General features: G+C 41.2%; 1 protein-coding gene across 1 annotated transcript in view; it reads right to left on the reverse strand.

Moving 5' to 3' along the window:
- cenpf (centromere protein F) overlaps positions 1-26,876 on the reverse strand; it is a 162,133-nt gene that overhangs the window by 116,535 nt on the left and 18,722 nt on the right. Inside the window, exons 8-12 of the mRNA XM_084337734.1 lie at positions 15,447-15,649; positions 14,375-14,500; positions 12,999-13,127; positions 5,860-5,982; positions 4,773-4,908 (exon numbers count right to left, since the gene is read on the reverse strand). Coding sequence (XP_084193860.1) covers positions 4,773-4,908; positions 5,860-5,982; positions 12,999-13,127; positions 14,375-14,500; positions 15,447-15,649 — 717 coding nt within the window. The remainder of the gene's footprint in view (positions 1-4,772; positions 4,909-5,859; positions 5,983-12,998; positions 13,128-14,374; positions 14,501-15,446; positions 15,650-26,876) is intronic.

A 26,876-nucleotide genomic window follows, 5' to 3' on the forward strand; every position in this document is an offset into this window, starting at 1 on the left:
TGTCACGGCATACAGGTATACAATGAAATGTGGGTGGTCTTGCCCGCAACGATGTGCAATACAGTGGTACATATAATAGAATCAAAAGAAGAAAACAACATTGTGCAGTAACAGTTAACATGGAGTGACATCTCGGTATCTGTACATATGGATTGTTTTTTCATCAGTACATTTCTGTTTTATACCGTTTTGAATAAGAGTATAGTTTGCGATTTCTAGAAAGAAAAAAAGATTCTGCGATAATAGCCATTTACTGGAATACACAAAACACGTTGTCATTTTCCGGCTGATTTATGAATAGTTTTCAAATAAACGCTAGATTATCAAGAGTATTTGTGTTCTTATGCACGATACAAAAGCGGGCTGAAAAATCATTTATTCGTGCCGTGCTCAGCGCCTAACGCCACACACACACGTTGTGAACGCTGTTAAAAAAAACTCTGATTAACCCAAAACTGGTAACATAGAGTCCTTACCTCAGATCAGATGTTCTGCAAAAAGATGAATCCAATATTGATCGCGTTTATTGATCCAACGTAGTCCGAAATGCATAATCGAAAGCTGCTCTGAGCTCGATCCCCAGTGAATGTGGTAACAGACACTGCTTGCCAGAGATGGGGAAACCCTGGACCGGAGTTTTTCTCTGATGCACATGGCCACTCAATCCAATCGGGGGCAGTATTTGCCCTTTTCGAGCTCAGAGCCATTCCCAATGATAACGTCAGGCTGGACGGATGAAAAATAAATGGATATCGCTAATAAAAGAAATAACGATTAAATAACGAGAAATCTCATTATTGGCAACCAACGCATGGCGAGAAATAGCGTTGTTGGCAACCAATGTGTTAAAGGGCCAACCACGTATATACGTTATTGACTGGTTTTTGCTTTTATTCCATTTTAATAGCCTACAGAGCTATATGTTGACTGGAAAATGCCTTTGGGATTCGGATAAGTGCATTACCGGCCAGATCCTGGTAGTGTCTCGAGAATGGAGTAATCCTTGTTTCAGGCCTGGTGTCACTTTTCTTTCATTTCGGGTAAATTTTTCTGTTAGCCTGAAGCTATGGCTTCAACCGATCGCCTAGAATACTAATTGCGACGTCGAATTCAGTATGCAGTAAAGGAATATAGTAGGGATGTCCCGATCCGATCACGTGATCGGTATCGGGGGCGATCATGTGATTTTCCGAAGATCGGGATCGGCAAAAAAATTATATTAAATATCGGGATATTCTTTATTTTTTTTACTTTTTTTTTTAATTTAACAAACATGACCATGTTCACATCTTAAACTCATACTGAGGCCTTAGTTTTGGTTTTAAATTGCATATCATCATTCATTCATTTATTTATTGTCACACAGAGCAGAAGAATTTTGCCAAAACAAACGCATTTCCTTTGATTTAATTATACATCAAATGATTTATGTCAAGGATTGCAATGCCTCGCTTGAATGAAGTTAACTTTTCACCTGGATAACGTCAACATTCAGGGTGAATGTAATGTGAGAAATTGGGATGAAAAAAATATATATATATTTAAAAAAAAAATAAAAAAAATCGGATCGGGAAAGATCGGTATCGGTAGATACTCAAAATCACATGATCGGGAGCAAAAAAAATATATCGGACATCCCTAGAATATAGCATCAGCCAATGGACATATCGATCTACCAGATGGTGATCAATAACTGGGAAATTCTTTTTGGAATCCAACCGGCCACAGGTAAGAGTGATTTGACGTCAATTTCAGCCTGACCGGGCCTTGTTATCATAGCCAACCCCCCCCCCCCCCCCCCCGATCAGTGCATGCTGTTGTAATAACGAATGCAGTTATTGGTAATCAATAATCAGAAATGACTTCCCCCGCCGCCCGCCTTTCATGCATTCATGGTGGACCATGATACCGATCATATGCATTTTGATTTTTAACTGTAGCTTGTGTAGGGCCGAAACGCCAATCGATTTAACATTATTAGCTTAGCGCCCTATAACTAGCTTTGCAGGAATTACCCTAGTCTATGGCCGGGAATGTGTTAATAATAAATATGTTAATTGTATATCAGTGAATGTACAGATGAATGGTAGGATGTACTTTGTAGGGCTGTCTTAAATACTTCGAAGCTTCAAAGCTTCATTCGATGGCATGAGCTTCGAACATAAAAAAAAGTGTAGAAAAAAACGGTGACGCCACACAAAACATTAATAAGGCTATGCCTATGCTGCTATGACTAATGTGTTACCAAGTTGGCTAATTTAATTGTAATCATCTGCTTTTGTAGGTGCATTGTCTGATATAATTATAAATTAAATATAATATAATTGTTTGATTGATAGACGAAGGTTGCAACATAATTATGTAATGTCATGTCGTTGGCTGTGAGAGCAGCCCCACTGCACCCAGGCAGCGCAGCCGAGTGAAACCTTGTTGGCTGCGTCACAGTCACGAAAGGGGCTACTTAATTAATTAATCCAATCCACTTTATTTATAGAGCACATTTAAAAACAACAACGTTTACCAAAGTGCTGTACAAGTCCCACAACATAAGATAAAAAAAATATATATATATATTATAATTAATATATATATTTTTTTCTCGAAGCTTCGAATTAAAATCAAAGCTCGGCCCCGAAGCTTCGATTGCCAAAAAAAGCTTCGATGGTCAGCCCTAGTACTTTGTCAATTATATATATATATATAAATGCAGTCCATTTGCGGTGAGGAGAGGAGGGAATGCAGAGAAAGACACACAAAGAGGCGTGGGGTTGTGGGACCGCGAGTGGAGAGACAGGGAAAAGGGAGAACAAAAGAACAGTGTAAGGTGATAGAGATACAACAGAGAAAGACACTTTCTCTCTCTGGTCAGTGTCTGCGAGAGGTACAAACAAGAGACCGAATGGTTTAAAATCATGGATTTAAAATGTCCAAGAGTTACCAAGTTCTCTAAATATCAGCACTACCTGTGGTTATTAAGAGCAGCGGAGCAGACTGGCACATGGGGGAATTGCTGCTGGTGTGAACAACCAGGCTATAATCTTTTGTTTTGTGGCGCTTCAAGTGTTACATTTGATCATACACATTTTAGGCCTTGTGTCCATAGAGCACCTTTTTCCAAGTGCCTATATCTTTTTTCAATTGTTTATGTGTATAGGAAAAAGCGCTGCAGCCTAATATTAGACCTTTCAGGTAGGGGTGGGGGGGGGGAAATGACGCCAAGTATTGATATTTAATTATTCATAAAATAAAGTGCATTCAGTTAAGTTGGAATATGACTAATACAAACAGTTCAGTTTGTCAGGTACATGCAACACAGATTACAGTGTTTTCAGCGACTTCGGGTCATTGAGAAGCGCTATATAAATTAAATTAATTATTATTATTATTATTATTACATCTGTCTGCTTGAGAAAATACCATGTTCTGCAATAAAAATGATTGAAGTGACATGAACAGACTGAACTTTATTTTATTAGATAAAACTAGGGCTGTCAGTTTATCGTGTTAATTAGATTAATTAATTACACAGCAAATTATCGCGTTATAAAAATTAACTAAAAATGTATTTAAAATGTTTTAAATAATAAAAACAAAAAATTATCTCATTCTCATTCATTCCATAAGAATGTAAAATGGTCCATTTGCATGTTCTTTGTATCTGATTTTAGGGACATCTATGGATCTCAGGGAATGTATTCCCTAGGCTTGAGTAAATTGTAATGAACCAAATGAGAATATCAATTCAATTTAATTTTTTTTATCTTTGACTGTGAATAACACCACGATAAAATTGACCAGACCTGAAAAATCTAAGCAAATGAATAAAGGGAAGATGATTAAACAGAAGGTTTTGTAGATACAGTACTGAATTCTGCCATCCGGACACATGCAATTTGAAATATGATTATAGAATATCAGGCCTAAAATGGTTATGCGATTCAAATGTGATTAATTAATTACAAATCCTGTAATTAATTAGATACATTTTTTTAATCGCCTGACAGCACTAGATAAAACATGTTGACAAGTTTTACTTTGCAGTTGAAAAAGGTAATAAATTAAATTTGAAAAAAAAGAAAAAAAAACTCAGCGTATCGCGATATATTTAGTATTGCGATACTATCGTATCGTGACACAAGTATCACGATAGTATCGTATCGTGAGGTCTCTGGCGATTCCCACCCCTACTTTCAGGTGCACGAAGACTAGGGATGGGTATAGTTTTGTTCAATACCAATAACGATACCTGGGATATCGATACCTATACCAAAATAATGCCTTTTTTTAATACTTTACTTGGCTGAGTAATGTGCATTGCATGTACTGTAGTTCAGTCTGGCGGAAAACATGGCATCTCAAAAACATTTACACTCCTCAGTTACAGTATCTTGTATAGGACTTTTTAAAATCACCCAGAGGTATGAGATACACTAACTTCAGCGCTTCCTGCAGATTATTCCATGCCCGTGGTGCATAATAGCAGAAAGCTGTTTTTCCCAGTTCTGTACGAGCCATGGGAAGTTGGAACATCATAGAGCAAACCGTTCTGGGAGTGTAGCGAATAGCTGCTCGAGTTCAGGTACAGCAGGGAACAAAGGTAGAGAGGGGTAGTTTACCTAGTAATGCTTTATAAATAAAAACATGTGAATGTTGCAGTCTCTGTGTAGACAAGGATGTCGAGCCAACTAATTGGTAGTGTACAGTGGTGAGTTAAAGACTTAATAAAACGATACACTGAATGAATGCTCTGTAAGACTGTGGAAGCTGCAAACCTCTGAGGTCGTCCAGCAGACCCTGGCTGCGCTTGAGGCTCTGCTCTGAGCTCCTCTTCTCTTCTTCGAGCTGGGACAGCCTCCTACTGCTCTGGTCCAGCTGCACACTCGCACTGTTCTTCTCCCTTTGCACCTCCTAGATGGAAAGGTTGAGGGAGGGTGAATACATTAAAGGGGACATATTTTAGGTCTTTGAGGTTTCCTAAACATGTCTTGAGTTTTTTGCTGAGAAAGAAACACACTCAGATTATGCATTCTAACAGTCTCTACTCTATACCTCTGTTTCTGTGCCTGTAACAGTGCTGCTTTTATCGTACAAATACGATAATTATTTATCGCATATCTAGCAGTGGTGCGCAAGTCTGTGCCGTCAAACTAAATTCTGATCTAACTTTCACACTAGATGTTGCAGATCAAATATGACTCAAGAACCAGCAATAGCATAACAATCATATCGTTAAAAATGTCAGAAACACATTTTAGGTTAAACTTTAGGTATAAAATAAGATTTACGTGTGAGGCGCCATCTTGTACAAAATATTTAATAAAAAAACACAAATCCCAAGTTCCACATTGTCTTTATGTGTTTTCCTTTCCCATGTACCAGTGATGTTGTCCTTTATAAACCTACTGCATTTGGAGTGAGAGGTGAAGTGACGTTTTACAGGACGATTATATGTATTGCCAACTAGCCTAATTTCAAGAGCCACACTGTGCCAACACTAAAGGAGTGGATGATGCAATTTCATTATGCCCCCCATTTAAGAATGAACTGAAGCTTGCGACATTGGGGGGGGGGGGGGGGGGGGGGGGACTCTGTGCAGTAATGCTAAGCAAATTTTTGGCTAGCCATTTTTCCTTTTATTACACGGACGCTTCAAAATTCTAAATCGATATTAGAAGACCTCATTCAAGATAAAGAGCCACAGACAAAGCTAGTTTAATATCCCATTCATTTTCCTATGCCGAGGGACCCACCCTCCCTTATTTAGAAAAATCACGACACACGTAGGAGGTCTATGCAAAGTGTTTTTTGCTGTTAGGTAGCATTAGCGCCAATACTTGCTACCAATAGTTTAAAGCTCACCTCCATCTTCTTCCTGAGGTCCTGTTCTTTAGTCTGGCAGGCCTGAAGGCTCTGCTCTGACCTCAGCAGCTTCTGTCTCTGGTCCTCTAACTGTCTCTCCAACTGACTCCTCTGGGAGGAGGCCTGGGGAGGAGAGGGGGAAGGGGAGGAGATGGGATAGAAGGAGAGCGGAGGAGAGGATTTACACACGTGCCATCTCTGAGCCTTGTTAGGCTTGTTCGCCGATTCAATAACAACAAACTGAGATGATCTCTATTACCAAAGTACCAAAAAACACGTTCATAGAGCATGTCACTTAGGCGTGCACCATGCCTCATTGTAAATATTAAAAAACACTTTCATAGAGCGTGTTATGGTGCATTAACACTTTCTGCGCCAACCACGTAATATTACGTGTTTGCTCGCCAGCGGTTGAGTGCCAAACACGTAATATTATGTTTTTAGATCCTTTGATATGTTTCCTCTGATCCCTGTTCTAAATCATCCGGGTCATTCTAGCCGTCCCTGGGTCGTATAAGTTGGAATTGCAATGCCAATCGACTATCACCAGGTGAAAGTTTATCATCCGTGTCTGAACTGGAATTGCATTGGTGTGGATACACGTCTTCCTTTTTTTGTGGTAGGGGCTCCTCCTCCTGCTTGAACAGAGATTCACATTAGGGATGTCCGATATTATCGGCCTACCGATATTATCGGCCGATATTGGCATTAAAATGTGATATCGGAAATGATCTGTATCAGTTTTCAAAAAATATATGTATATATATTTTTTTTACATTTATTTAACCTCCTTTATTTACCCAGGCAAGCAAGTAAGAACAAATTCTAATTTAATTTATTGTCAAAAGTATGCATAATGTTGTATTTTTTAAACAAACACATAAACAAACATGACAACACAAGATTAGATATACAAGCATTAATTAACAGTGCACTGCACATCCAATGAAATCAACCATTTAGTTAAATGTCTTATACAAGATATACCCCTAATACCTGCTATCCAATACCCTACACACATACCGGTATGCTCTTGCTCGCACCCCCCCCCCCCCCCGGACCCCCCATTGGATAATCCATCCATTATCATTCGCTCCTGACCAGACACTACCATTATATGTTGGCTTTTATTCTCTCCACCACTTCTAACCACATTGTCATTTTGGATTCATTGAGACCCAAAATTCTTGCTGTAGATATTTCTAGATAAATCACATCGAGATATGTAAGAATCCAGACCTTCCTACCTGTAAGAACACATGACTATCACCATAGGACTGATACCTGTCAGAACACATGACTATCACCATAGGACTGATACCTGTCAGAACACATAACTATTACCATAGGACTGATACCTGTCAGAACACATAACTATTACCATAGGACTGATACCTGTCAGAACACATGACTATTACCATAGGACTGATACCTGTCAGAACACATAACTATTACCACCCTCCCCAGGGTATCAAAAAAGTCAACCAACAAATTTTCTTGTGCCGGATCTCCTCTCTGGTAAACAAGAATACCCTGAAGACTAACAGGAGCACTCATTCAAGGGTACTACGACTATGCTTGCACCTCATGGTACCAAAGCACCTCAAAGGCCCTAAAAACAAGATTACAAACATCACAAAACAAACTGGTCAGACTACTGCTTAACCTCACTCCTAAAACCCACTTTACCCCTGCCCACATTCAAAACCGCTCTTAAAGAGCACCTACGGGAGGCTGCAATTAGAAACTGGGCACCGTAAATGTCCAACCCCCCCGCGTGTAGCTTTATGCCAAGCAAGCAGTGCAAAAACTTACCGTAGTGGCATGCAGTAATGCGCCTTTCATTTTCCGCCGCCCAGCGCCCAGGTCGCGCGGAAATAGGCTGTCTATTGCCATTCTCTTTGACAAACTCTAACCTTAACCAGCTCCTTAACAACGCCTAAACTTAACCGTTCTAACCTTAACCAACTCCGAAACAATGCCTAACCTTAACCATAGAAATTATATTGCCATTCTCTTTGACAAACTCTAACCTTAACCAGCTCCTTAACAGCGCCTAAACTTAACCGTTCTAACCTTAACCAACTCCGAAACAATGCCTAACCTTAACCGGCGAAAGAATACACGTTAAAAAAAAATCACGTTAAAAAATATTTTCGATGGGATTCGAACTCGCCAGCAAACAAGCCATAGGATCCACAGCCATGTGTCCTTGCCAATTGAGCTAGTGCCAGATAGTGAATAAGAGGCGGTGACTTATATATATTGAGCTCCAACCAAGGCGGGATCTCATGCGCATGCGCGGGCACCTCGCGCGAGCACGCCGGCGCACGCACGCACCTGAGCGAGCACGCCGCCGCCGGTGCACGCACGGTAGCATTTGTCTGAAAAGAAGGGCGCTTTACCGCACTAGCGTGCGGTGACGAATGCGGAAGCATTTTTGCACTGCTTGCTTGGCATTAACGTACAGGCAACCCCCCCCCCCTCTCCTAATGTACAGTCTCCTCCCCATCATATGTATATATTTTCTGTTAGGATCTCTGGGTAACAGTACTGTATATTTGCATATCGTATATGTCACAAATGTAACAGTACAGTACTATATACCTGTATGTAATGTATGTCCCTATGCCATAAATGTCATGATGTCATGTATGTTGTGTATGTCATAAATGTCACTATGAATTGAAAATGGGGGACCCTGATGTAAACAAGACAAACGTCTTTCTCTGGTCTGCATACCCTTAACAATTGTGTGTATTGAGCCGTACTGTATTGTACCCATTCTGCAATCTGCTAATAAAGTTTTTCATTCATTCATCCAGTTGTTTTGTTTTTGTGGTTTGGTTGAATGAATGAATGAAAACTTTGTTTAACTCTTTCAGTGCCACTCACGAGATTTCTCAGGGTTTTTTATAGGCGGTTGCGTGCCACTCACAAGATTTCTCGGAATTTTTTTTTTTTTTTTTTTGCGATCTGAAAAATTATTGCATCACCCGAGCCTACCCGAGTATAGCCGAGCTGCGCCGGTGATCACTGTGGAAAAAAGCGCCCCCTGTCGTCTCCCAGATGACATAAGTGGTTTTGGAATGGACTCAATGAAAATGAAATGGGGAAAAAAATCCGGTACTCCACATTTTCCAGTTCACTGATCCAGCCGGGGTTACCACAGTTCATTCTGGAGCCTCAGATCCCCGCGGATCATGGAGATCTACAGTGTCGCGTTGGATCCATACACGTATCGATTTTTTCGAATGGTGATCAGGAATTGGAATATACCAGTTGGATACCATCTGATGTCAGGTAAGGACTCTATGTTATCAGTGGTAGGATAATCGGAGTAAGTTTGATGAAGTTATAAGCTGTTTTGTGAAATGTCTTCTTTCGGTTTCACTGTAAAACTCCGTGAGGAAATCAACGGAGCGATTATCAGTGCGCGGCCGTAATGTGCTTGCGTGCACGTATAATATTGATCATCTAGCGTTTATTTGAAAACGATTCATAAAAAGGCAGACGAATATCAACGTTGTGGAATATTCCACTAAAAGACGATTTTCATAGAATGCTCCAGAATGAGCTGTTTTTTATATCAAAACGGGGGCTTTTCTAACTGCTCTGAAACGGAAACGACGCGATAAAAAAACAATCTGCCTTCACAGCACTGACTGGAAAATAGTCTTTGATAATGCGATGGGCAGATTAGACACATAATTTAGAAGCCATAATTTAAAACATAGATTAGGCGATATTAACGTTAACATTGGCGCCGATGGTGGCATTCAAGCGGTAAAACGGAAAACCAGGCGTGGCACTGAAAGAGTTAACAGATTGCAGAATGGGTACAATACAGTACGGCTCAATACACACAATTGTTAAGGGGATGCAGACCAGAGAAAGACGTTTGTCTTGTTTACATCAGGGTCCCCCATTTTCAATTCATAGTGACATTTATGACATACTCAACATACATGACATTTATGGCATAGGGACATACATGACATACAGGTATATAGTACTGTACTGTTACATTTGTGACATATACGATATGCAAATATACAGTACTGTTACCAGGCCTGTACGCTGCGACGAGATCGTCGCAAATTGCCCCCTAATTTGGCCGGTGCGAATGAAAAATTATATCTACTCGCAAGCTTGCGAATAGTGATTTCACCCCTTCATTCGCATTTCACTACACTAACATTAGCCTACAACCAGGGCTGTACAGGCGACATAATGTTGCGGTTGTAATTTCATTAGACAGACCAGCGCGGACATTTAATAACATGCAATTTAATTGACACGAGCAATGGGCTAACGTTAGCTGGTGGTCCCGAGTGAAGCAGGGACGGTGGAAAAGTGAGGAAAGGGGGTGGGTTATATTGACAAGTGACAACGCTTGACAACAGAAGTTTAAACATAACTTCATATTTATTAGTTATTAGTTTCTGTATATCATCGACCACTGTGACTTTCCATCTCCGTGTTAGACTCTTCCTGTTTACATTCGAGTGTGACGTCATCACCTACGGCAGCTTAGACGATCAAAACGCGAACCTAGAACAAAACCCGGGGGGGGGGGGGGGGGGGGGGGGGGGCTGGCTCTCTTGTGCGTTCTCGCCCCCTCTCTCTCTCTCGCTCTCTCTCTACATTCAATGATTTAAAGTAGCCAAACGTTACAGACAGTATAAATACTAACTGGATAGTTGATGATAAACATTTAATTTCATTATCTGAAATATTCTAAAATCATTAAGTCTGCTATAAGCCATTATCCCTTTGTGTGTAATTATTATTTTCTCACAGTAGTATATATATATATATATATGTGTGTGTGTGTGTTTGGCTAAAGTGGATAGAAAACACAGTACTGTGCAAAAAAAGGGCACCCAAGAGTTTTTATATAAATAGTCTTAGATGTAAATAATTTTTTTTATTAGTGTGTCAGTAGACTACTCTTAGTACATTTTCATTAAATTATTTTTTAAAGCATCTTCATGGTTTAATAATGCAAACATATGTTGCAGGGACTTATTATAATCATCATATTGGCGTGACTGTATGCATCAAAGGGTTAAATCAAGCATTTTTAAGTGCTTTAGGAAATGTCAAAATATTGCGATATATATTGTGTATCGTGATATGGCCAAAAAATATCGCAATATCATTTAGAGGCCATATCGCCCAGCCCTACTATAATGGTAAAATAGTTATTTAAAAATGTGCCCCTAAAAAATATTATTTGCCCCTAAATTTCTCATTTAGGGGCAAGTGTGCCCCTAGTGAAAAAGCTTAGCGTACAGCCCTGGTTACCCATAGATCCTAACATACATATGATGGGAGGATACTGTACATTAGGAGGGGGTGGGTGGGAGGAAAAAATACATAGTGGGTGAAGCTCTCATCGAACATAAACACAAACGTGTCCTTGTTTACATCAGTGAATAGATTATTTTCAAGTTAAGACCTCAGCTTCAAGCGTTGGCGTGGAGCCGAATGTTATCCAGACTTCTGTTGGTGCAGATGTTAGTCCTACCTGAGATGGCGGGCCGAAAAGAAATGCGAAATAGTAGTTTGCAGGCGGGTTTTTGCAGAGGTACGCTTAGCGATCAGCATGTGCGACTCGACTGCTTTTTCTTTTTTGCAGCGGGCCTCGTAATGGTCTTTGACCGGGACCAACCATGGCGCAAACAGTGGATTGCTGAGCCAGTTCTCGTTAAATTGGCACTTTCCCATATTAACGAGTGCAAATGCTAAACTAAACGTAATGTTAGCGTTATCGCTTCGCCTTGCTAACGTTGGCTAGACTCCGTTGCTGAAATGGTTCCCGGCCAACTTAAGGACCTGTGTTGGTTCCGCCCCATTCCGGTCTGTGTGATGCTACAACACGGTCAATAAAAAGTCCCGACTTTATCTCCCATTAACCGTTTTCCCCCAGATTTCATAATAAAACATAAGATGACATGGCATTTTATCTTTCCTTTCTATGGCATTTTTAAGACCTCTGAAAATGGATTTAAGACATTTTAAGACAAACTAAGGCCTTAATTATTGATAAACAAATTTAAGACTTTTTAAGGATCTGCGGACACCCTGCTTATAGGAGTCAAGTATGTCCTGTGAATATAGTTTGATTTGTTGATGGTCCGGGTTCCTTGATGCAAGTCGAACATTTGCCCAGGCTTCTTGCCAATCAAAATCTTGAGTATGCATAATGTTGTGTTAATTCCACGACAAGATATATGTAATGTTAATTACCTGAAATTATTCCGTTTTTGGGGGGGGGGGGGGAACCCTGCATATATCGGTATCGGTTGATATCGGTATCGGAAATGAAGAGTTGGACAATATCGGTATAGGTAAAAAAGCCAATATCGAACATCCATAATTCACATTGATCGCCTCAAAATTCCATTGCGTAAGCGTATTTTACCATCGAAGCGGTTATAGACATATACACTGGTAATCGCAATGGCGATGCGATCACTTGGAATTATTCTTTTTGGAATACCTTCTGGCTAAGGTAACTAAGGTATATTCTATGTCTATTTTACAGAACCTGAAACGTGTTTTTCTAACGATCACAGTTCTGTGTTTCACCGGACGTAAAACATGCTCAGCCAACACGATCACAGTTTCGAGTTAAAACGACCCCCCCCCTGGATTATTTTGTGAGGTACATATGTACATGTTATATACCTTTGATTTGGGAGTATTTGGGGGTTCAGGAAATCAACCAGAACAATTCGGGCTTATTGCACATAACACGTTTTATCTCGCGATCTATGAAAAAAGACTGGATTATCTTGGAAATGTGCAATGTTTAGCGTGTAATAAACTACAAACTACAGTGTGTAGAAACAAAACAAAATGTCCATGTTGGACTACAAGTAGTGTCTGTCAAATGAGCCACACCATTGTCTCCACAGCTATAATACAGAACACACATACAGCCCTGCAAACATAGTGAAAACAGCGGAAACTAGTATTTTAAGCTGGCCATGATCTAGCAGTAGAGATGGGCACTAAGCGTGGCGCAGAAAGTGTTAAACGTGCACCATGTAAACATTAAAAAAACACTTTCATAGAGCATAGAGGTGTCATGCCTCAATGTAAACATTAGCTGTAGGAAGAGTTGTTACCTTCTCCATGTCAGCCTGCAGGATGTTCTGATCTTTCTTGGCCTGTTGGACCTCCTGGCTCAGCTTGGTTCTGGTCTGGTTCAGCTGTTGGTCCAAAGCCTGGTGGGCAGTCTGCAACTGGGCCAGCTCCTACCATCACACATACAGCAGGACCGTTTCAACATTTTAAAGTTGAATGCATCAATCTGGTGCACTTTGAGAGCAAAATGAAGAGGATAGATCTATGATGAACTTTGTGCTCAAAACACAAAATCGAGTCTAGAGCAGGGGTTCCCAAAGTCGGGGTCGCGAGCCGCCGCAAGTTTTTTTTTTATATATATATAATAGTGGGGGTCGCGGCTCTCTGACACCGTTATTTGGGGGTCGCGGCCTGAAAAGTTTGGGAACCCCTGGACTAGAGCATACATTTGAGCCATCAAAGAAATTAAGCAAAAGTAGTTACCTGTGTTGAACTGGTTTATTTTTTAGAAAATAAAAAAATATAGTGGATTACTATTACGACTACTACCACTGCCAATACTACCGATACATCCATATTGGCTAACTTTATATTTTAAAAAAATAGTTAAAAAAAAAAAAAAAAAAAAAAAAATGTTGGTTCATTATACAACTGTGGTGGGACTAATTGGCGGGCCGCCACAGTCTAGGTAATTAATGGGAAACCCTGCATCAGGGCCTATAACTAGTGTTTTTGGAATTACAGCAGAAAAGCTTAAAACACTTATATTCTCGAAGGTATTAACACAACAATGTATGAATGAAAAAATATAACGTTCCCACATCCGGAACGATAGATAATCGATGTTGAATGGGCCATAGTAATGTCATTATAGCAATACAATTTTAAAAGTTATAGCCCTGCAAAGAAGGTAAACATCTCCATAGGGTTACAGTGCTGGCAGACTGGGTACAATGATGGGCACAATGCCCGGCGCCCAATGTGTTAATAAGACATAGATTGAAAAGTATCGATTTGTACAAGTGATGGCTTATTTTGAAAAAAAATTAAGATCCCTCAAAAGGATCTCAAGTCACATATTATCTCATTGGGCTTCACTTCTAGTGAATTCAATAGTGAAATCAAAACTTTTCTCTGGGGATTTTTCTCTGTTGAGAACACACTGGTATAGTAAGTATAGTAGGAGGACAAGTACAGTCTCACCTTCTGGCTGTCTCTCCTGGTATAGTAAGTACAGTAGGAGGAGTACAGTATCACCTTCTGGCTGTCTCTCTCCTGGTATAGTAAGTACAGTAGGAGGAGTACAGTCTCACCTTCTGGCTGTCTCTCTCCTGGTATAGTAAGTACAGTAGGAGGAGTACAGTCTCACCTTCTGGCTGTCTCTCTCCTGGTATAGTAAGTACAGTAGGAGTCTCACCTTCTGGCTGTCTCTCTCCTGGTCCTTAATCTTCTGCTCCATGGCTCGTTTGCAGCTCTCAGCATTGTGTCTCTGACAGTTTATCTCCTCCGTCACCTGCTTCAGCTTCTGCTCCACATCAGAAGACTGAGGACCAGAATGCATTTATGAATATATTTATATTTATTAAGAATACAGGGTTCCTACTGAAGCCCCAACAGGATCACCATCGCATCATGGTGGGGGCGGTTTGTGCGTTTCCATGACCACTAGAGCCATGTCAGTGGGAGTCTTGTACTCCTAGCAGGGACACCCAAGCCGAACAGGTCAAAGGGTAGAGACTAGGGATGTCCCGATCACATTTTTTTGCTCCCGATCCGATCATGTGAGTATCTACCAATACTGATCATTCCCGATCCGATCAAAAAAAAAATATATGTCATCCCAATTTCTCACATTACATTCACCCTGAATGTTGACGTTATCCAGGTGAAAAGTTAACTTCATTCAAGCGAGGCATTGCAATCCTTGACATAAATCATTTGATGTAAAATTAAATCAAAGGAAATGCGTTTGTTTTGGCAAAATTCTTCTGCTCTGTGTGACAATAAATAAATGGATGATATGCAATTTAAAACCAAAACTAAGGCCTCAGTATGAGTTTAAGACGTGAACATGGTCATGTTTGTTGAATAAAATCTTTTTTTTTTAAATAAATAAAAAATCCAGATTTTTTTATTAATTTTTTTTGCCGATCCCGATCTTCGGAAAATCACGTGATCGGCCCCGATCCCGATCACGTGATTGGGACATCCCTAGTAGAGACCAAACAAAGAGTGATCCCACAGCCCTCCAGGTTGAGGATTGGGCTGAAGGCTGATAACCTACTCCTGGAAAAACACATTATTACAGAAACCAGAAGCAGAGCAAATTAACTAAATCTATGGGATGCTGGAGCCGGTCCTCCCAACAGGAGAGACACTGTGAGGGCCAAAGCCAAAAGGACAACTTTGAGCAGAGTAGGCCACTAGTGCACGACACAAACATTCTGCGCAAGTCCTCTATGCCTCTATTCCACAAACAGATGCTCTACCTTGGCTTGGGCCTGTTGGTGGCGGTCTGTGGCCTGGCTCAGTTCCTGGCGGGTCTTGCCCAGGTCTCTGTCCCGGTCAGTCAGCTCTCTGCGGGTCTGCTCCAGCTGGGCCTGCAGCTCTGCCAGTTTGGAAGTCTGGCTCCTCACATCCTTCTCCTGAGAAGACAGGCTGCGCTCCAGCTCCAAAACACGGCCCAGCAGCTCTGAGAGGACAGGATAAGAACAGTCTAGTAGGGTTGCACGATACACCGATACTAGAGTAGAGAGGTATCACGATACCCAGCTGTTAGAAACGGTTCAATACTTTTATTACAAAATGTTATTAGTATCGATACTTTTAGAATAATAGCCTGATGCATATGGAGTTGAGTGGATGCGTGACTGGAGCAGTGTGTGTGTGCATGTGTGAGTGTGAGAGAGAAAGAGCACGCTTTGCGTAGTGGGTGTGTCAATAGTGTCAGCTGAAGTGTACCAAGACAAATAGTCAGACATCCCCAAATTTCTTATTTCATAATACAAAGTTTCTGAATGGACGTTTGGATTAAACCAAGTTATATGCAGTGATGAGCGGTCTTTCCCAGCGGAACACAAGTTACTTAACATTACACAGGTCACACTACGCACACTTAGCTTGCTAACGTTAGATAGCCGTGTTGATAAGGAGTCGTCAGAGAAAAAAATATGTTGTTTCAACAACTTTATTCACAAAATGGATGACTATTCAAACGTTATTGAAGACTGTGACCAGTAAGTAAGTACTATGTACGTCTAACTTTTCCTAACCATTTTGTGACTGCAGCATTTGCTACGTTATATGCGGAAATGTGCGCTATGTGACAGTACGAGCATTTCACTCACATTTGCAACTAAATTATACAATGGCATGCAAATATCTTGATTCTGATTGGCTGAAACAGTCAAGTTAGCCGTTGTTATTTCGTATAACACTCCACGTGACCCCAGATCCCTCCCACAACCGAATTACTTTTTCTGAACGCTTAACCATAACATAACTTACTTACCAAAACAACGTGTCACAAAGTCCACATTAATGCACCAATCCATACTTTCAAAATGTTAGAAAAACGCTGCAATACCCGAATCCACAATCATCCAATGTCTGGAAGTGGACCCATGGTCCATTCGACCTTAATAAACGGACAGCCACCGGTCCATAATTAAATTAGCCTAGTTCCCAACGTCTTCCTACTCCTACTACATGCACAGAGAAGAAAAAGGTATGCATCTTCTTGTCTAACTCCAGGGTTCCCAAAATGTTGGAGTGTTAAGATACATACCTTTTTCTTCTCTGTGCATGCAGTAGGAGTAGGAAGACGTGCACTGTTAGCCTAGCTTAGCATCAGTCACTGGAAGTCACTCCATTAGCCTAGTTCCCAACGTCTTCCTACTCCTACTGCATGCACAGTAACTCCAGGGTAGATGGCAAATAAGCTAATTTCCCAAAATGTTGGAGTTTTCCTTAAAATCTTAGTCAAAAAGTGCAGTCCATGTCAATAATGAGAATATATAAAAAGCAAGTAAACATGCTGGCAGAGTACAGTACATGCATCCATGTTGTCGTGAAAATTTTAATTAAATAAAGAAATTCCCTATCCATAGTTGCCGTGGGAAAAAATAAAATAAATTCCCTACCTACCCATGGGCTTAACACATTGAGTGCCGACGACGAGATTAGTCGTTTTAACTCGCCATGCGTTGAGTGCCCAGGCCAGAGAAAACACAATTTTTTTTAATCGTTATTTTTTTTTATTGATCTACTTTTTCCAATTTTTCATATTATCCAATTCTTCCCTCCCCTGTCTCGAACGTTGCTAGACCATGCCTCCCCCCTGAGAACTCTTTTAAAAAACAATTAAAAACACATTTGTTCAGACAGGCTTTTGGTCATGCATAGGCACTTTTTTTTCTTGTCCTCACTGTTCTATAGTTTTTGTTTTAATTAGTGACTCATGATTTTATCCAAATTCTTTTATTCTACTTTTTCTATCTGGTTTCACTGTTTTTAACTGCTGTTTGTTGTTGTCATTTATTTCTGATTTTGTTTTTACTGTGTTTTTATATTAAGCTGTAGTGTAAAGCACCCTGTGCATTCGTGCTGTGAAGGGTGCTATATAAATAAAGGTCATTCATTCATTACTCTTATTCAAAAAGGTATAAACGGAAATGTACCAATGAAAAAACAATCAGTTTCTTACATGTTGACTGCAAGCAAGTCATTGATAAGCGAGGGGTGTTTTAGACCCATAGCCATAATTTAAGATATAGTTTAAGCCTTTGCAAATTTCCCCGACCTCCCATTGACTTGCATACAGGCCAACAGGGGAGGAAACTAACTTTTTGGCTTACCAGCCAACTGGCGAGTATCTGATTTTTTTTACCAGACAAACTGATTTTTTACCAGCCAAAAAAAATCGCTAATTGTGATAATTACTTCTTTGTATGTCTTCGTCTAAATTGATTTTCAATCATAGTAAAAATCACACCGTGTCTCTACTCTTTAAAATATTTATTAGCATAAACCATTAATAACAGTCTCTACTCTTCACAATATTAGCATACAACATGTATTAATCACACTGTCTCTACTCTTCAAAATATTAGGATATCACATATTAACATGAAAGAGGGAACTATTCTGGACTGGGTTGGGCTGAACTAGGCAGTGAAAGATGCTGGGCTGGGCTGGACTAGGTTGGGCTGGTCTAGGTTGTACTGAGTTGGGCAGTGAAAGAACCAAGCATTTCACTGTAATGTAATAGCTAAATAAAACAACTTGACTTGTTACATTTGCACTCTGGTTGGATACCAAACGTATTCTGGTTGTACTGTACGTGTGCTGTATGATGACAATACATTGGAACCGAATCTCATGACAAGTTGACAACGCTAGGGGTTCAGCAGGTGTATTCTGAATGCCAAGTATGACAACATCACCGTTGTGAAGGGCATATGGGCGAGTGGTGATATGGGGGGAAACCCGGTAATAATAAAATGTCACTCGGCTGCATTTAAGCAAAGCCGCTCAGTATAGTCCACTATGTTGAATGCGCGTTATGGTAGTTTGATGCTAGGTAGCTAGCCGGCTAATGCTGGTTAGCCTCACGTCCACTTGTCATTCTCATCCGACTCGAAGGAGAACGTTGTGTGCTGTTGTTCGTCCCCATGTCAGACCGCACGGATATCCGAAAGCGACGACTCTACATGCAATTATTTTCATCCACAATGTGTTTTTGTCTAAGTGTGTCTACGTTGTCAAGCCGGTGACAGGAGTTTGTAGGTCTGCGCGCAGTGGTCTGTCCACTTCCCCTAGATGCGCGACATCTTCTATAAAACGAGTGTTCATTGGCGGAGCTTAGAGCGCATCTGTACAACGATGATGTTAATTGGTTATGGTCGGATTATTATGAGGCACAAATGGGAAGAATCAAGGGGGGAGTCAGATTTCGGCTTGTGCCAGTGAGCGAATCAGAAGATTGCAGAATGATTTTTTTGTTTTGTTTTGTAATTACTAGTACTCGCCAGACTGGCGAGTGCTCTTCATGAATCACTCGCCAAACGTAAAAAATACTCGCATTTGGCGAGTAAAGTGGCCTAATTTCCTCCCCTGCAGGCCAAACAGGTCCACTGACGATGCGGTCTCCCAGGTACTGCACAGCACCCTCTCTCACCTTGACCGCCAGAAGGGGGGCTATGTGAGACTGTTGTTCATTGACTATAGCTCAGCGTTCAACACCATAGTCCCCACCAGACTGGTGGACAAGCTGATCGAGCTGGGTCTGAGCTCCGCTCTGAGCGCCTGGATACTGGACTTTCTGAGCGAAAGGCCCCAGGCGGTCAGGGTGGGGGGTCAGACCTCCAACACCATCACCCTGAGCATCGGGTCCCCCCAGGGCTGTGTTCTAAGCCCCCTGCTGTACTCACTATACACACACGACTGTGTGGCCAAGTTCAGCTCCAACTCCATAGTGAAGTTTGCGGACGACACAGTGGTGGTGGGGCTGATCTCGGACAACGACGAGAAGGCCTACCGGGAGGAGGTTGAGGTACTGGAACGCTGGTGCCAGGACAACAGCCTGCTCCTGAACATTGGTAAAACCAAGGAGCTGATCGTGGATTATAGGAGAGGACAGCAGGAGACACACACACACCACTGAGGATAAACGGGGCTACCGTGGACAGGGTGAGCAGCTTTAAGTACCTGGGGGTCCACATCTCAGAGGATCTGACATGGTCAACACACATAGACTCAGTCGTAAAAAAGGCGAAGCAGCGCCTCTACCACCTGAGACAGTTAAGGAAGTTCAGAGTATCTGGGAAGATACTCCAGTCCTTCTACTCCGGAGCTGTAGAGAGCATCTTGACTGGAAACATCACTGCCTGGTATGGAAACAGCACGGCACAGGACAATAAGGCCCTACAGAGAGTGGTGCGCTCAGCTGAGCGTACCACGGGTATTGCACTACCACCCCTGTAGGTTCTATACAACAAGAGGTGCACATCCAGAGCCTGCAGAATAATGAAAGACCCACACCACCCCAACAACAGCCTGTTCTGCCTGCTGAGGTCAGGCAGACGCCTGCAAACCCCAGCTACTAGGACAGAGAGGCTTCGGCTCAGCTTCTTCCCCCAGGCCATCAGAGCCTTGAACACTGATCTCTCCACACTCAAGCACACATGAGCACACACACGATACACACACTGTACACGCTCACACACTAGCAGCCACTTTAACATGAGCAAGCACACACTCATGCTGCACACGCCCACACTTATGGCCACTAAGGAAAGGTCACTTTAAAAATAGTATAGTATAACCTGAGACTGTATAAAATAGCAATGTACAGAAAGACAGTGCCTCATCCGTAGCAGTGTATGCACTACCACAGGACCTAGCATGTCCTCCATGCTCTGTAAATAACTTATGTACAAATACCGATATGCCATACTATGTTACTGTTTATTGCACAATGTTGTTTTATTGGATTCTATTATATGTTGTTACTACTGTATTGCACATCGTTGCGGGCAAGACCACCCGCATTTCATTGTATACTTGTATGCCGTGACAATTAAAACTCTTGACTTGACTTCCTTATTGGCACGGTAGCCCTATTATGGTCAAAGGGGCGTAGCTCTGAATGTGTTAACTGACAACCAACAGGAACCAAACAATTTATTTTGTTAGGCCCAAGCAACTCCGTGTAATTTGGCACAGTCTGTAACGTCACGGTATTGAAAATCATACCGACGGGATTTCGAAATATCCTGGTATACCGTAATACTGTCATACCGCCCAAGCCTAATATTACATTACACATAGACCATAGTTTGTATATTTGTGACCAAAAGGAGAGATTCTGACATTGAATAACCTTGACATACGTAAATTAGCGATTGTAAATTACCTGTTAACGTTAGCTAGCTAACAGCTCGTTAGATTCACAATCGCGGGTGACGTTAAGTCCGGTTTTCAGTAAAATAACATATTTCATTTAATTTGAAACCTTTATTTATACTCGTGAAAGCACTGAGGTTTCCCTCATTTACAGTGATGACGAGTTAACAAAGGACACAAATATCATAACAGTTATTAATTACAATGAATTACAATTACTACAATGATGGATTAAAAACAATTACATGATTCAGTACATAGGTCAAGTGCAATACCTTTAAACTCCATGAATGACGGGAATGCTCCGAGCTTTAGAGTCTGTTGTAGGGTATTCCATGTGTATGGAGCATCGTAGGAGAAGGCAGACTTTCCAAGCTCAGAACGAACTCGAGGCACCCTAAGCACAAGCCGATCATTCGAACGAGTTTGGTAGGTGACAGCACTCCAGAGTCCAGACCAACAAAGATGTAATATAAGGTGGAAGTTTGCCAATAATTGCTTTGTAGATAAAAAGATACCCATGATAACTACGTCGCAACGAGAGAGATGGCCAGCCTGAGCCTACCTTCTCATACAAAAGACAATGGTGAGTATCATATTTGTCACCCGTAATAAATCTTAGGGCGGAGTGGTAGGCAGAATCCAAAGGCCTTAATGTAGATGCAGACGCATGCCTGTAAATGACATCACCGTAGTCCAATATTGAAAAAGAAAACAGCCCGTACAATTATTTTCCTACAGAACATAGGAAAACTAGCGTGGTTACGGTACAAGAAACCAATCTTTTGCCGTAATTTTGTAGCTAGGTTATCTATATGGAATTTAAAAGAAAGTTTATCATCCAGCCATATACCAAGATATTTATACTCACTAACTCTATCAATATACAAACCATTTGCCGTTGTTAGGTGTAGCATGTCATAATCTATAACCCTGGCTCTAGAAAACATCATAGACTTGGTTTTACTAGCATTAAGCACTAACTTGAGCTTAGCTAGAGCATTTTGGAGAGTGTCAAACTCAAGCTGCAGGTTCACAATAGCTTCTTGAACAGTATCCGCAATGCAGTAGACAACTGTATCATCCGCATAAAGATGAGCCTGACAACCTGCTAGTGCTGAAAGACTAGAAACAATATCATTAATAGGGCGGCTACGTGGCGTAGTGGGCAAGGCGCTCGCTACGAATGCTGAGACGCTGCACATTGCTTTCAGTTTAGCTGGTTGTTCATACTAATTACACATTGGCCGTATTAGGGGGTGGGAAACTGATGGGTGGGGATCGGGCGTTGTGGACAGCGACTCCTACAGGTCGGTTGGTGCACCTGCGCAGTAGAATCAGGAAGTGTCGGGGGCAGCGTGAGCCTCCCACGCGCTACTCCTCGCCACTGAGAGATCGAGCTGCGCAGGTGAAAAGATGCGACTGCTGTTACCTCAAGTACCGGAGGGGACTTGTGCTATGTATGACTTAGTCCACATTGCAGCCGGCTTGTGGGAGGCAAGAAACAGCGTTCGTGACAGGGGAGGGTTGAATTGGATGATACGAAATTGGGATGGGAGAAAAATATAGAAAATGGGAGAAAAAGTGGATAAAAAAAAAAAAAAAAAAAAAAAAATCATTAATATAGATTGTAAAGAGGCCGGCCCCAATACCGAACCCTGTGATACACCCTTAGACAATGGCAGGAAATCAGATTGAAAGTTACCTGAATTCACAGATTGACACCTTGAAGATAAATAGTCCTGAAACCAAGCACAAGCGGCTTTATCCAGGCCAATGCTAGCTAGACTATTTAAAAGCAAGTGATGGTCTACTACTCTACTGTATCAAACGCCTTTGAGAGGTCTACAAAGAGAACTGCACAATGCGTCCCATTGTCCAGGGCTGAAATAATGTCATTAGTGACCAGAGTAACAGCTGTAATAGTACTATGATTTTCTCTGAAACCTGATTGGTGAGTACTTAGCACTGAGCAACTTGAGAAAAAAAAATGTAATTGGTTGTTTACCAATGTCTCCAGTGCTTTGGCTAGGCATGATAGTTTGGAGATAGGACGATAGTTATCCATCTTATCCCTATCCCCCCCCTTTATGCAAGGGGAGCACCTTGGCAGATTTCCAAACTTGCGGGACTATGTAGAGCCATATGAAATCAGTTTTATTATTTTCCAAATTCCATTAAATTTTTTCCCAAATTTCATTTTTTCCGTTTTAATATTTCAGATTTCTGTATTTTGCTTTGTATGCTCATTTTACCATCAGAAATAGTGTCTAATAAGTGTGAATGAATAAATGTCCACAATTGAATAAGATATAACAGTCCATTTAATGTTTTTAAGTGATGCAACTCAGAAATACAGTTCAATTTTACACAATATTTTTCAAATAATATTGTGACAAAATAAAAACACACATTTCAAGTGTAAACAATAGATACAGCTAGCTACTACTGACATTATCACAATGACAATGTCAGTAGCCTAGCTATATCCATTATATTGTGATGAAATATAGTAATGCATCATTTAGGCACCTTTAGTTTAGTTTATTTCGTTTATAAAGGACAGTGTATAATGACAATCGTTTGCATTAAACAAATGGATGGGTGCACTAGATTTAGCTAGAAGCTATCATTTCCATCTATAGTCCTATGTACTGTAACGTTACATAGCTATTTAAGTTTATTTCGTTTATAAAGGGCAGTGTATAATGACAATTGTTTGCATTAAACAAATGGATGGGTGCACTAGATTTAGCTAGAAGCTATCATTTCCATCTATAGTCCTATGTACTGTAACGTTACATAGCTATTTAAGTTTATTTCGTTTATAAAGGGCAGTGTATGATGACAATCGTTTGCATTAAACAAATGGATGGGTGCACTAGATTTAGCTAGAAGCTATCATTTCCATCTATAGTCCTATGAACTGTCAATACATAGTTGTGTTTTTGCGGGTCCAGTCCACAGAACGTTAACAGAATTTGCAAAACACCTTATCGCCGGAGGCATAAAAGTCATTAAGGTAACTGTTCTGCTCTGAATTGAGGGTTTAGCCTTCCTCACAGCTGCAGTAGTTCTATTTCGAAGTTGTCTGAAATCAAAAACACCACTAGCAGAGATCCTGTCACATCTGATCGAAAATATCACGTCAATGCGTGGATTTAGAATGATCTTTAGGGTTTGGTCTAGTGCTCTCAGTAATCAACTTGAGTAAAGCAGAGGTTACCACTCACCTCCTTCAGGTAACTAGAAGCAGCATTCCGCCAGTCCAAGTTAAAATCACCCAGCACTAGCATCTCTGAATTAGAATATAATGACAGTATATCCATAATTTTATCAGTAGCACTAGCCTCAGCTTTGGGAGGCCTATTAGACACCAATCAAAACTAAAGAGTTACAAGGCCCCAAATCAACCTTCAGCACAAGTAATTCGAAACACTTTGGAACTGTGATGGTATTCAATACTGAAACAGACAAACAGGATTTTACATACATTGCAACCCCACCCCCTCTGCCAGCTCTGTCGCTTCTATATAAATTATACTGCTGTAAAGCTGCAGATGAGTCATTGTCAGATTTTTTTAACCAGGTTTCCGATAGAACCAGAACATCAGGATCAGCATGAGATACTAAAATGTTCAGATGGTCTAACTTATGTTGTTGAAGGAGGCTTCGTATGTTTAAATGGATTAGGCCAAGCCCTTTCCTATCCTTGAAGGCAGATGGGCTGTTCAGACTAACTGTGGCAGAGACTGTATCATTAGGTACAGAGGTTATGGGAACAGAAACCTGAGACAAGGGGTGTACATATCTCTCATTTTTAAGATCCACCAGGTTACTCCTGACCACACCCCTCTCTTCTACATAACTGCGCCTACCACGCGACAAACCATCACATACAACAGAGATATTTTTAGGAGTAGGTCCATCAATAGGGCTTTGATCCGCCTGATCCCTGGGAGTAGCTTTAAAAACATGGACACAAGGAACTGAGATGGATCGGACTCACCCCATTTCAGGCCACATCCACTATTTTATGTTTCCGGTCCAGTTCCCTACTCCCACTCACTGCGGATCTCAGAGCCATGTCCATACCCACGGAGAGCAGCCGGGCTCCATTCCAGTTGGGATGAAGTCCATCCCTAGCAGGGAGCTCCGGACGTCTCCAGAAAGCATAGAAATTCTCTATATAAGGAATCATCATTAGGCAACAGTAACCCTTCAGCCAGATATGAAGTTCACGGATCCTACTATACTTGCCATCCCCATACCTAGGGGAGGGAAAGGGACCAGAGATAATGCAGGATTTCTTAGATGACTGGACTGTGGAGATCAGGGCCCTAAAGTCCTCCCTCAATAACTCAGACTGTTGATACTTAATGTCATTAGACCCGGAGTGGATGATGATGGATGATGCCTGAGGATGGTCCATATAGAATGTGTTCGTATTGACACAACATAACATGGACTTGTTAATGAATGTCACATTTGAATCAACAGTATTATGGCATTTATAGTTTGTTTAACCCACCTGAATTAATGAGAATAACGGATAAGGTTTTAACGCTAACGTTAGTTTGTGGCATGTTTATTCTGAGGAACTGTAGCCAGAGCAGCAACCTCTATCTCCCGTTCAACTACAGCGCCATCTATAGGCTGGGTGGTGGGGTGTACTAAAATGACAAAGATCAACATGCGGACCAAAACATCAGCGTGCGTCACAAATGACATGCAAATGAGATAATTGTCACAAATGACAAAGTTTTTCAGATTGATTTCAAATGTCAAATTTGGCTAGAAACCAAGGTATGGCGAGTGCCACTGGCGGACTGGTTGTTGTTGTTTTGATAATGGACTCTTGTTCTGGTAACTATTTGTACTGATGTGATTTTAATTCTGTATTATACTGTTCATTTTATTCTCTTAGAAAAGCCTCAATGGACTGGTGTTGAAAATAGCACTTGTGCTATAAACACGCAAACAACACATCTGGTCTGTCCACTGTGACTGGTCCAATGTAGCTGTGGTGTCCATTTTAAATAAAAGTTTTCATTCATTCATCATGAATATGCAAATCGAAAAAATGTAATCGTCGACGAATCACGACAGCCTTACTGGGTATACTAATACCAGTATCTGGTATAATAATGGCTCGTACTCAGCGTTAGTACTACTAAATTAGTACCATCATAATGGTATTTTGATGATCACAAACTCTTTTTACATTTTACATTAGAAAATGTAATGGGAGGGCGGCTGGGTGGCGTAGTGGAGATTGCGCTCGACACCAATGCAAGAGACTCCGGTCTCGAATCCCGGTGTCAGCATTGCCTGCGGCTTGGGCCAGTCGTCATACCATCTCAATTGACAGAGGTAGCGGGTGGAAGTCGATGGGTGGGGATTGGACGTTGTGGACAGCGACTCCTACAGGTCAGTTGGGTGATGCCTGCACAGCAGAGACAGGAAGTATCGGGGGCAGCGTGTGCCTCCCACGCGTTACTCCTCGCCACTGAGAGTCCACGCTGTCTGGTGAAAAGATGCGACAGGCTGCCGCCTCGTGTACCGGAGGGGACACGTGATGCAAGGCTTCTATCGTCACTACAGCCGACCAGTGGGAGGCATAGTCTAGCAACGTTCAAGACAGGGGAGGGGAGAATTGGCAATACGAAATTGGGATGAGAGAAAAATTGAAAAATAAGGAGAAACGGTGGATAAAAAAATTAAGATTTAATGGGAGGTTAGCATTTTCTTAAGACTAAAACAGACAAATTTAAATAGAATGATGTGCCGGTACTACAAATTGGCTATTTAGGACAGGGGAAGCATTTTTTTATTAATAAAATAATATGAATATGAAGTCAAAGTCTTTGTGGTTGTAGTCAAATTCTTGGGAGTTGCCATTCCCAAAATTGAGATTTCTCGTAGAAAATGTAAACCTTTCTAAGCTGGAATTGATCCTACCTTTCTTGCGTATAACTATAAAATATTACGTTTTTATTTCTCTAAATGATTGG

Source organism: Notolepis coatsorum, assembly GCF_963971535.1.
Source record: "Notolepis coatsorum genome assembly, chromosome: 20".
Lineage (NCBI taxonomy): Eukaryota > Metazoa > Chordata > Actinopteri > Aulopiformes > Paralepididae > Notolepis > Notolepis coatsorum.